Source organism: Protopterus annectens, chromosome 5.part1 (genome assembly GCF_019279795.1).
Source record: "Protopterus annectens isolate FY-2018-M chromosome 5.part1, PAN1.0, whole genome shotgun sequence".
Lineage (NCBI taxonomy): Eukaryota > Metazoa > Chordata > Ceratodontiformes > Protopteridae > Protopterus > Protopterus annectens.
In genome coordinates this window covers 605,002,295-605,015,064 of record NC_056736.1, presented here as the reverse complement: position 1 = coordinate 605,015,064, position 12,770 = coordinate 605,002,295, and the positions used below count along the sequence as shown (strand labels likewise).

The window sequence follows — 12,770 nt, the reverse complement described above, 5'->3', positions numbered from 1 at the left end:
GGAGTCTGAGTACTCTTGTCCTTCCCAGTGGAAGTGTTCCCTCAAGGTATGCAAGGTTTTCCCAAATGAGTAATCCTCAGGGGGGGGGGGGGAGACAGAGGGAATGGACTCTCTGCATCAGAATCTTCAAAAGGGAAGTATGAATGTTCCTGTTCAGAGTGCTCTGAAATAATGGAGGCCTGGTCCGAGGAGGGAGATTCTTCCTCCACTCTGGGCCTTTTGTCCGGGGGGGGGGGGGGGGTTGAGAACCCTTGATAAGAGTAATTAAATCCTCAGCCATTTTAAGCATCTGTTTTTTAGGCATGGGGCCTGGAGAAGGGCCCTGTGTAGCTTGTCTCTTAGAATGCAAGGCTGCTTTAGACTTAGTGAAAGCCTTGATGGAAAAAGAAGAGGAAGGCCTGAAGACACCTTGAGAGGAGGCAGACCTGTCTACATTCTAAATTTCACCACCTAGAGTGGCTTCGTTATCTGTAGTCGGGGTGTAGGCCGAGGAGCCTGCGACCTCGGGCACAGTAGACACCGCCAATGAAGTGTTGTCGGTAGGCAGGGGCTGCGTAGGCTCCTTGCTGAGAACCGGACCACCTGTAGTCGGCTTTGGCGTGGTGTCGGTAAAGGCCGCGGACCTCGTGTGTCGGTCCTTATCTTTGCGTCTTTTAGTCAAAACTGGAATCGGAGTATCCGACGACATAATGTAGTTACATTTTTTGCCAAAAAAGTGCTGGGCGAACTCCGCCCGACGCTTAATGGTGCGTTTGTTGAATGTAGCACAAAAACGACAGACCGAGACGTCGTGGTCTGGGCCTAAGCAAGGAATGCAGAGGGAATGAAAATCCTTATGCGGTATTTGCTTCCCACATGAAATACAATTATTAACTTTGTCTGACATCGGTCTGAGGCAAGAAAAGTTTCCCCAACTGGGTACTTGGCTTTCAAGAAGACTTCGGTTGCAAAATTTTCGTAATTTCAGGAGCTGGCCGACCGGCACTTGCGAACTGCTTCTGCTTCGGGCACCGCACGGCAAGAAAGACTGAAGAAAATGGCGTTGGCTGGTTCTTTTATACCCCTGTCGCACTGACGTCAGGGAAGAAGCGACGACAACCGACGCCGGACCTAGACTTTGGAATTCGGCCAACCGAGGACCCGCCTGATGGCAGAGAACCCCATCTGTTATGACTGCAGCTGTATGCACGATGAACATCACTGGAAAACTGAGCACAAAGCATTACCGAAAATTAAGTTTTCATCACGAGATCAACCATTACCAAAAGTTCAAAAATATATGATAGAAAACCAGACAGTAGTCCATGAAAAGATGACAAAAGTAGCACTGATCATTTAAATTGCTACACCCGGTACCCTATATACAGAGAGGCAAAGTAACAAAATATCAAGATTTGCAGGCAGAATGCAATGCAGGAGGAGGACACCCAGACAGTTCCAAATGCAGTAGGAGCAATGGGTCTTAAGAATTTACAATTATACTTGGGTATGTTACTGACACATGTAACTCCATACGAACTGCAGGAGATGTCACTACTGCCCACACTGCAGGTGCTGGGAAAAGCACTTCAGGGTAGCATCAAAGACTGAAACAATACTGTTTTCATGAACATTAATCATAATTTGACCTAGGAGTGGGGTCCATTACCATGATGGTATTACAAACCCAAAAGACTTGGAAAAATTAAGATAGACAGAAAGCTTCCCATTGCAAACAAACTGCTCAAGGCACCAGTGCTAAACTCTGCTAAACCGAACAGTCAACTACTTGTCTGAGCAGTGAATGTCTTTAGTGCTGGGATAGAATGAGGGAGAAAGGAGCCACAACTGATACTTATGGTTGTGTCTGTGTCTGAAATAAGCACGCAGAAAGAAAATGCAGTAATCCTAATGAGACTACTATTGAGAAAACTTTAAAGGACCATGCCACAGATAATTATGTGCATTCATCTGATAAAGCTTCCTTTGCGGTACTACACAGAGTATCAGTACATTTGCAAAGGGACAAAACAAGGTCAAAGGAAATCACCAATAACAGTTATTTAAAAACATGAGAGAAAAAAAAAACTCTTACATTAATAACCAAGGAGCATAGCTGATACTGGTCAAGTGTGATTATTTCATGGTAACACGGCTCTTGAGCTAACTTCAAAATAGCACAACCAGCAGCTAGCCGCAAACGTGACATGTCAGGTTTGCTGAAAGACAATGAAAATGTGTTAACATGCAAAAAGGCTCATCTCCACACCCTTTAATAAAATATCTAAGAATTGTCCAGCTTTGTCAGATGGAACTCAACAATATGACCATGAAAGAAGAGGTTGCTAACTATTAAGACAATTTTACTCTACTTATAGTAATTTATGTAAGTTGTTTCAAAGCATTTACCCATTTACGTTTCTAATGATCAAAGCACTGCTACTTTGGAACCTGTGACATTGCTACTATGTTGGAACACTCAAATATTAAACTGCTGGTCACATTTCCTGACTGATTTTTATTTTAACATGTGTAACTCATTGCAAAAGTTCTACTATGTAAGATGCGTTTGTTTTTATCTCTGTATGTAACTGAAATATTTTACCTGACTCATTTTTGCCTAATTATCATGCTAGCTCAACTATGATACACTTAAAAATATTTGAAGTTTATACAGCTTTTCTCCCCAGGCCTCCTCTGAAATGGGGTCTTGTATGGACCAGTCAGACAATAATGGTAAACAAATCCAATAAATAAATACAACATTTTAGTATGTATTACTGCAAAGGAAGCACATTTATGAGAAACCATAACTGACAAAGCAGAGCTGTGTAACAAAGTACAGTTGTGTAAAATCTTGTCATAACAGTAGATGCACTGTTGCAGTATTCTTAACCTTAGAGACTTCCTGCCAAGGATAGCCCAACTTTCAGCCAGTATACCAAAGTCCTTAGATCTTAAATGCACCATACATCATACATATGCTCCCTGTACAGGACATAAAGTTGACACAAGGATGCAGTTACAAAGAACTGAATTGCCCCAGTAGAGAAAAGTCTCGACAGGACAGAAGAAGTTATACACATCCAGAAGGAGACAATGCAGAAGAAAAAGGGTAGACCCTCAGCCAGGAGGGGCAACCAAATCACAGCCCCCAAAAAAGAGGAGGTGGAGGGAGGGACCAAAGACTGCTACAGTGAAGAGAAGGAAATCTACGGTTATGGTAAGACTTGGCATAACTGTACTAAGTCTTTCTATGTAACTGTTGCAGTCCTCAACTTTAGGAAGAGTACAAAACCTCAAGAAAGAGTGGGAGGTAGAAGGCTGGGAAAAACCCTCAAAAATCCATGCCTGTAAGATTTTCTGGTTTCAGAAGAAAGGTGCCTAAAGGGGATCAAAACCCACAGCCTCAACTGAAGAATGGACAAGTGAGGATGGATGAGTGATCCACTGTCCTCTGTGAGGAGATCAAACTGGTGAGGTAACTTGTGGTGATTGCCCCTGTCCAGATGCATTAAGAGGAGGAACCAGTGCTATCTTGGCCAAAAGGGATTCACTAGCAAGATGTTTGGTGAGTCCAGATGAACCTTCTGCAGGAATCTTGGAAGAAGGGGCAAGAGAGGGCAAGCATACAATAACATTACTGTCCGAGAAAAAGAAAGGGTGTCTTTCTTCCATGTCAGATGGCATGGAACCCTGCAAGAGATCAGAGGGAACTGCCTTTTCAGAGGACAGGCAAAAAGATCTACCTGAGGAATACTCCACCAATGGACTATGTCCAGAAACACATCTCTGTGAAGCATCCGTTGGTGAGCCTGTGTTTTGGACCTACTCAAGGAGTCTGCCATTAGATTGTGCCCTGAAGGAATATACACTGCCCGAAAAATTAGCTGATAACTGATAGCCAGATCCCAAGTCTAAACAGCCAACCTGCAAAGTTAAGACTTTGTTCCCCCTGCTTGCTGACATACCACAGCACTGTGGTGTTGTCTGTGTAAACTTTCGGGGGCCTGGAGAGAACATGGGGTGAAAAGCCTGAAGGACCAGAATCAGAACTGTCACCTCTTTGTCTGACATCTGACCGGGGGTGGGGGGAATTGGGTGGGCAGAGACCTTGAACTTTTAGGAAACCACATACCATGTCTGAGGCATCTGTAAACAGTTCTCAAGAAGGAACAAGAGGCTGAAATGGCAGGCCTTGTTTGAGGGCAAGTTGCTGAATCCACCATTCAAACTCCCACTTGAGAGAAGGAAGGAGAGGCACTCTGAAATCCAGAGGGTGGCAATGCTGAAGCCAAACTCACTTGACGTACCATTGACGCTTCTGCATATGCAGTCTGACAAAAAGGAGCACTGAAACAGAAGAAGCTATGAATCCAAGGGCCTGAAGAAACTCTCTGCTTGGAATGGCAGGCAGAGAAAGAAGAGAATGAAAGTGGTCAAGGAGAAAGCCTTTGGAGTGGGAAGAGGCGCCAATATTGGCACTGTCAATCTTGCAGCCCCCAACTACACAAGATCCCAAGACAGGTTTGGGACACACTTCTGGAAGTTGACAGTGAACCCCAGACTTTGAAGACGAGAGATGGTGAAACCCAGGGCCTGCAACAGGCAAATGGGAGGAGGAGCCTGAATTAACAGGTCTAAGTAAGGAAAAATCTGAATGCCTTGGAACCTGCAAAAGGCAATCAAAGCAGCTACGTACTTTGCGACTGCCCCTGGGTCAGTAGAGAGGCCAAAGGGCAAAGACCAGAAATGAAAATGAGAAGGAAAAGAGAAACTTCCAGAAAAGAGGGAGAATATGAATACAAAGATGAACATTCTTCAGATCTAAGGATACCATAAAAGCCTGAGGCAGCAACAGAGGAAACAGCATGTGAACAGAAAGCATCTGAAAAGAAGTAACCTTTAGAAAGATGTTGAGCAAAGAGAGATCCAGAACAGGTCTCCAAGTACCCTCCTTGTGAGGAACAAAGAACATTCTGGAGTAAAAATCTATTCCCACTTTGGAAGGAGGAACTGGCTGAATACTTCCCTGCTTAACCAGAGACCTCTGAGAAAAGAGCAAGCTGCTCTAGAGGATTTTGAGGAATCACTGAAAAATGAAAGACAGACTTCAACAGCATGAAGTATCCCCAACGGATGATGGCCAGAATCCAATAATCTGAGGTGATGATTTGCCAGTTTAGAAGACAGAGTGACAGCCAAAGGGGTAAGGGAATCTTGCAGAGGGTTGGGGGGCAAAATGTAAAACAGAAGCAGGCTTGGCAGAAAAAGAAGGCTTCTGATCCACAGAAGCCTAGGAAGATTTTGTAGGAGGGCCTCGCCTATCACCCTTCCTGCCTTTAGTGACCTGACTATGCTGCCTGCAGACCTAGTAGTTTAGACAGGGGACACAAAAATAAGTTTTAGGTTCTGCAAAGCTTTACCTTTCTCTTGAAGTGACTTAAATGCAGCAACAGCAGTCCCAAAGAGATTCTTATTATCTTATGACAGGAGAATCCAACAATTTAGTGTCTTCAGGTAAAGACTGCAGATGAAGTCAAGAGTAATGCCTCATGACAGTCCCAAAGGCATAAGCTCTGGAAGTCATAAGCAGCATCACAGCTGCTGCACTTGATAGCATGGTGAGCCACCTGGCAGGCAGAACCCAAAACAGATAAAGCAGAAGACTTACCTTCAGAATCAGGGAGGTCAGAAATAGCTTGACAAGCCTGGGCAAAGCCAGAGGATATCTAGTCACGTGGGTCTGGTAACGGATGACCCTAAAGTCCAAAACTGCAGTACAGACCTTCTTTCAAATCTTTTCCATTGCCCTACTATCCTTATCCAAAGGCAGAAGCTTGGAAGAGGGCAAATGCTTAAAAGGCTTGTTAGAGGAGATAGACAGCAAAAGCAGGATCAGCAGGACACAAACAGGAATTTACAATCCTCGTGAGACTTACAGAACCTGTCAGGTTTTGAGGCAGCTATAAAGGTGTCTAACAAAGTAGCCAACACAGAAAGTAATGCAGAAGGTTTAGGAGTGTCCACCAGAAGCAAGTCATAATACCTCTTCTGAATATCAGACACCAGAGAGGAATTCAACTTGAAATATTCCATCATTCTGGCTACTGTGTCCCCAAAAGACAGTTCCTCCAAAGGAGACTCAAGGTTAATGGACTCCTCTTCATCACAGCCATAAGCCAATGGAGAAGACATCTGGGAAAAGCAAGACAAGGACCTTTCCTCAGACTCCAAATCCTCATCCAAGGAGTCAGGTTCACTATGCTTATTAGGAGAAGAACTCCAAAGGGGAGTATGTACAGAAATCCCTTGGAGAGATTTCAGGGCTATTAAGACATTAAATAGGCCCTGAGTAATCTTCTGTCATTCCTTTTGAGGGTCCTTAGGACACACAGAAGAAAGTTTAGTCTTCTGTTTATTTCTAGGAAGGGATGTCATCCCTATCAAACGACGGAGATTCCAAACCCTGATAGGATTCAATAAAGTGTACCAGAACCTCTTCCCAGAAGAAAATATGAGGAATCCCTCTGGGGCCCTCTGAGATAATCAACCATAGCTCCCCCCTCGACGTCTGGAGCAGACACCTGCAAAACTTCAGAGAACATGCAAAAGGAAAAATGCATGGTGGCCTCCCATGGGGTCATGGTAGAGGAATCCCAAGTTGACACCAGACAACCTACAGAGCTATCACCATCTTCCAAAGATGTCCAGTGGAGGAAGGACAGCTAAAGAACCTGTCTAATATTTCTTGGCCTTCTTCTTGCCTAAGGGAAGCACTTTGGGGTTAAATGATTATGCCTTGCTACCCTGGGCTAACTGCTTAAGCCTCTGGTTCAGTAAACAGATGGCCAGGGAAGACTATCAGCTTCAGAGCGCCTTAAGCACAAATACTACAGGAGGTATGGTCGTGGGAAACACCCAAACAAAAAAGACACTGTAACAATCATTATGGGGCATCTACCTCCCACACTGACATTTTCCCTTCTTGGATGACATGAACTCCAGGTAATCAAAGGAAAGCAATATCAATAATAAAAAAAAAAAAAATGACCTCAATGGGACACTTTTTAATAGCTATGTATTCAGCACAGCAAAGGGTATTCACACTGATGAACAATAATGGTATACAAACTGGCAGCAAATAGCTCGAGGTAACTGTGTCTGTTCACCACCTTTATGCATACATGTGACATATTGCACATTCAAGATCTAAAGGCTTTGGTATACTGGCCAGATGTTCAGTTATTCGTGGCAGGAAATCCCTAATGTTAAGAATACTGCAACAATGACATAGAAAAATGTCTTACCCTAACAGGAGATGACATATTGATCACTGTTGCAGTATTCTTAACAAATGGGGTTTTTGTCTGCTGATGTCTGGCCAGTGTACCAAAGCTTTACCTTCCAAGGGCATACATCCAACACGTGACCCCAGCTTGTATGCATCAGGATATATAAATGGACACACACAGGAGATCCTCATAGTATCTCCAAGCCAGCGAACTGAAGACTATGGAAAGAGACAAGACTGGTCAGCAAGGAGATGCATAGCTTGAACAAGTAAGTAAACTCCCCCCAAAGCAGCTTAAAGATGATAGCTCACAAATGAGGGAAAGAGTAATGTAGGAGCAAAGAAGAGAAAAGCGGAAAGATGGAAGGAATACTGCAACAGTGACCAGTAGGACATTGACTGTTAAGTAAGTTCTTATACAACTGTACTATGTCCTTAATAAAATCACTGTCGCAGTATTCTTTAAAATACGGGTGATTCCCAGAGCTGAAGAAGGTAGGGAAAAGGGTGGTGGCTGGTGGGAAGATGAGCTGTCCAGGATCCCAGATAGAACAGACCTAACAAAAGAAGCCCCGGATCTGAAAAAATTTCAATTTTGTAGTGTTTGAAGGTTTACAGAGAGGACCAGGTGGCAGCTTCCAAGATGGATCTGGCATCAATACCTTTGTGGAAGGACCAGAAGAGGCTACTGCCTAAGTAGAATGTACTTTTGGGTAGGAAGGCAATGATTTACCCTACTGAGTTCTAACAGAAAGAGATGGCCCTAGATATCCGGGATGCAACAGTTTGCTTTGAAACTGGCCGTCTTGGAATTCATAAAATTCAGTTTTTCTAATAGTTTTCGTTTTGATCCGAGGGAGGAGAAATAGGTTTTCTTGGCAGTTTAAGATGCAAGGCTCCCCTCAAGAAAAGTTTGAAATCCATCCTAGACATAAAGAACAGTTGTGTAAAATCTTACCATAGCCATAGATGTCCTTCTCTTCCATGCTGCAGTATTCATACTGTGGGGATTTCCAGCCCTCAGACGATCTGACGTCAGCTCCTATACAAAAGCTTAAGCCTGGCTTCTGTAGGTGCATGGGACGTCACACGTACGGCCATAAACCAGGGACAAAAAATGTGACATCTGCATGCACAGACCTCAGAACTTGAACCCCAGGTAAGTGTGTATAACCACAAGGTGAAGCTGAAAGGCAAATGTCCCTGCAGGGCTGAACAGAATAGCCTGTAGGGAGAGAATACACAGGTGTGGACCAAGCACCAATAAAAAGAAGGGGGGTATGGAGGGAAGCAAGGAATACTGCAACATGGAAAAGAAGGACATCTATGGTTATGGTAAGATTATACACAACTATTCTATGTCCTTCTATTCCTATGTTGCAGTATTCATTCTATGGAAGATTACCACAGCTTTAGAAAGAGTGATGGGCGGCAGCAGAAGTAGAGGATTCTAAGAATCCCTGCAGGACTGCACCGGCAAATCCTGCTCTGGTCCTGGAGATGTCGTCTAGCTTTTAGTGCTTTGTGAAAGCGTGAACTGTAGACCAGGTAGCAGCTTCCATGATGGAAGCTGTGTCCAGCCTTTGAGAAAGACTTCAGAAGTAGCCATTCCTCTAGTGGAATGCGCTCTAACCCCTAGAGGCAATAGTTTGCCATGATGAGAGTAGCAGAAAAGAATGGATTTCCTAACCCAAGAAGAAATGGTTTGTTTGGAGACTGCCTTACACATAGCCCTGGGGTGGAAGGAGATGAAGAGTTGACGGGACTTTCTGAAAGACTTAGTTTTGTCTAAGTAGAATCTTAGTTGTCTGTGCACATCCACAGAATGAAGGATCCTCTCTGTGTTATTAGAGGGAGAGGGAAAGAATGTTTGTAGATGAACAGACTGGTTAAGAAATAGTTCATTCACCACTTTGGGCATGAAGGAAGGGTTAGTGCACAACATCACCCTGTCCTTGTGGAAGGGAAGGGAGACCGGCCATGACAGCCTGCAGTTTTGACACTCTTCTTGCGGAGGTGATGGCCACTAGGAGAGTAGTTTTCCATGTGCACATTTGCAGGGAAGCTGTGCTTGTTGACTCAAAAGGAGGTTGGGTTAGTTTTTCCGGTATGAAGTTGAGGTCCCAGGGAGGAGGAATGGATTTCCTTGGTAGTCCGATATGCAAGACCCCTCTCAGGAAAGGTTTAACGTCCTGTCTGGAGAGCAGAGGTGGCTGTAAAGGCAAGCAGGCTGAAATGGCAGAAAGGTGGACTTTCAGAGATGAATATTCTAGTCCTTCCTTAATGAGCTCACATACATAACTAAGGGCCAAAGAGGAATCTGCTTGAAAAGGGTCCCTGTCCTTAAGCGCACACCAATTTGTGAATCTATGCCATTTGGACAAATATTTTTTTTCTGGTAGATTGTTTCCTGGCCTCCCTCGGGACTGAGAGCACATTGTCTGAGTACAGTTGTCTGAAAGGGATCAGAAGTTGATTACCCAAAGTGTCAGATGCAGTAAAGGCAGCTGAGGGTCAATGAGAAATGCCTTTTGTCAGGTGAGTAGGTCCACCCTGTGGGGTAATTTGTGGTGATTGCACTTGGCTAGGAAGTGAAGAAGGGGGAAGCAGTGTTGCCTTGGCCAACAGGGAGTCACCAGCAAGATTTATGGTTGGTCCTTGTTGATCCTCAGTAGGACCTGGTGTATTAGAGGGAAGGGTTCCCTTCCATAGAAGGCTGAAGGCATTCACTCTCCATGCTAGTGGAGTGTGATCCCTGGAGCAAAATCTGTTTGTCTGTTCTGGGGGAGGCAAACAGATCCGCTTGAAGTGTGCCCCATTGGTGGACAATTTCTAAAAAGGTTCCCTGTGCAACATCCATTTGTGCTGAGGGGAGGATGTTCTGCTGAGCAAACCTGCTTGTTTATTTTCCTGAGAGGGGATGTAAGAGGCCTGCAGTAAGAGGTTGTGTCTGGTTGTTATTTTCTACATTCGTAGAATTATCTGGCATAACTGGTACACCTTTGTCCCTCCTTGCTTGTTGAGGTACCATGACAGTTGTGTTGTCTGTCATAATGTGTAGCAGGCCTGGTTGCAAGAGTGGAAGGAAAGCTTTGAGAGCCAGTAATACTGCTGTCAATTCCCGGACATTGATGTGTTGCTTTTGAAGTGCAGCGCTCCAACAGTGTTATACCCTGAAGGCTTTGAACTCTGCTCCCCACCCTAAATCTGATGCTTCTGTGTGCATGGTTTGAGTGATGGGGTAAGTTGGAGTAGGATGCTCTGATTCTGTGAAACTTGCTAAATCCACCACTTCAGTTGTTTTTAGGCAGGGCAGAACAGTAAGTTTGTCTAATGAATGTTGGTTTTGAGACCATACATTTGTAAAATACCATTGGAATTTTCTCATGTGCATACTGGCTAATGGGAGCATGGGAATGGTTGCTGCCATGAGACATAGGACTTGCAGAAACTGTCTTAGACAGAGATGGGATTTCGTAAGGAAGCCTTGACAATGGCTGGAAAGAGAGTGCTCTTTGTCCAGTGGGAGAAAGGATCTCATCAAGTCTGTTCTTATCCTGCAGCCTAGGAAAACTATGTCCTGCTTAGGAAGAAGTGAGGACTTCTAGAGGTTGACAGTGAAGCCCAAGTTGTGGAGGACAGTCATTGTGAATTTGAGATGGTTTTGCAGGGTGGATTCTGATTCTGCCAGAATAAGAATATCGTCCAGGTAAGGGTAGATTTGGACTCTCTTGGTTCTGCAATAAGCAACGACTGGGGCCAGGTACTTTGTAAATACTCTGGGAGCAGTAGACAAGCCAAAAAGCAAGGCTGTAAACTGAAAGTATGAAGAATGTCCAGTGAAGCGCAGAAACCTCCTGTGGGAGGGTCTGATACGGATGTGCAGGTAGGCATCCTTTACATCCAGAGTGACCATGAATGCTTTGGGTGGAATGAGGGTAGCAAAGTTTGAAGGGAAAGCATCCTGAAGAATGGAACCTTTAGGAACAGGTTTAGATAAAACAAGTCCAGGATTGGCCTTCAAGGGCCATCCTTTTTGGGGACTAGAAAAAGGCGGGAACTGGCTCTATAGTTCCTAAAATCAGGATTTCTTTCAATATGAGAGGGACTAATTGCAGCTGGTTTCTTGGATGGAAGGCAATTCTTTTTCACCTTGGATTTTCCTTCCAAGACAAAAAATATTCTTTTTGGATGATGGAAAACACCCAAGTATCAGAGGTAATTGTTTTCTGGAAAGGGAAGGCACTGGCTCCCTATTATGCTGTCGCAGACGCAGGTTGTCGAATGTGTCTTTGTTGAACTGAAAAGCATGAAACGGCAAAATAGTGAAGCGGCTTTTCAGTGAATTCTTTCCCTGGGAAAGAATTCGCTTGGCCGCTTTCTCTACTTTGCCATTTTCGGCACTGTAGTGCGATCTCGGAGTTGGTACATTTAAATAGGGGGGTGTGGGGGGCTTTGCCCCCCACATTATGTAAGGTTTTACATTTTTTTTTTTTGTTTCAGAACAGCGATTTTTTCCCCTTGGAAAAAAATCGTTCTGAGATTTCGACGTATGCTTTTGCTTACATGGAATCGATTATGTGTCATTCGCTCTTCTGAGCCTGCAATATCATAATATAGACCCAAGGCACTGGGTAAGGTGGGCGGACAGAGGGAGCTGATCCAGGCAGCCACGGTGAAGTGGAACCTCCTCAGACAGGAAAAGGGCTGCTTGGTAGGTCCCTAGGAATTAGGGGTCTAGAGTAAGGCAATCTCCTGGAGCCTTTACGAGGTCTAGAGGAGGAAGGACGTGATGTAGACAGAGTTCTTCTTAAAAAAGAAGTCTTAGCAGGGTAGTTCCTGTAGTATCTGAGGAAGGGGGACACAAGCAAGTGCTTGATGTCTTAAAGCGCTTTACTTTTCTCTTGTAGATTTTTGAAAAGTTCTGCTAACTAATTACCAAATAAGAGACTGTGGTCTAGTGGAGCATCCATTATCTTGGATTTAAAGTCCTCTGGTAGAGGTTGGAGGCATAGCCAGGAATATCTACGCAATACAAATGCGGATGCAGTAGACCTGGCTAATGCTTCTGCTGCATCATAATTAGAAGTTATGTACTCACCATAACGTTCCATCTGAGTAGGTGTATTCATTTGTCTGCAACCTGTGGGTTATGGATCCGATATCGGATCTGAACCGGCATGGTTTTCCAGCTATGGATCCAAGCTCTCAGCTCCTCCCCTCACCCATAATGCCCTGCTCTACCCTCATGACCTCAGATCGAGTTTGCCAAAGCAACAACACCCTGAAAAGGGTAACATAGCATATGCAGGAAACTGAAAGGCCAGGGGGATAGGAGGGTGGGATGGTTGCAGACAAATGAATACACCTACTCAGATGGAACGTTATGGTGAGTACATAACTTCTAAATCTGAAGTAGGATATTCATTTGTCTGCAACCTGTGGGACAGAGTCCCCAGCTACCTGAATCTTGGGCGGCCATCATGGAAGGATATTC

General features: G+C 44.5%; 1 protein-coding gene across 2 annotated transcripts in view; it reads right to left on the bottom strand.

Moving 5' to 3' along the window:
• PDS5B (PDS5 cohesin associated factor B) overlaps positions 1-12,770 on the bottom strand; it is a 3,703,643-nt gene that overhangs the window by 1,189,165 nt on the left and 2,501,708 nt on the right. For both annotated transcript variants that reach the window (XM_044073218.1, XM_044073219.1), the window contains exon 24: positions 2,075-2,198. In XM_044073218.1, the coding sequence (XP_043929153.1) occupies positions 2,075-2,198 (124 nt within the window). The remainder of the gene's footprint in view (positions 1-2,074; positions 2,199-12,770) is intronic.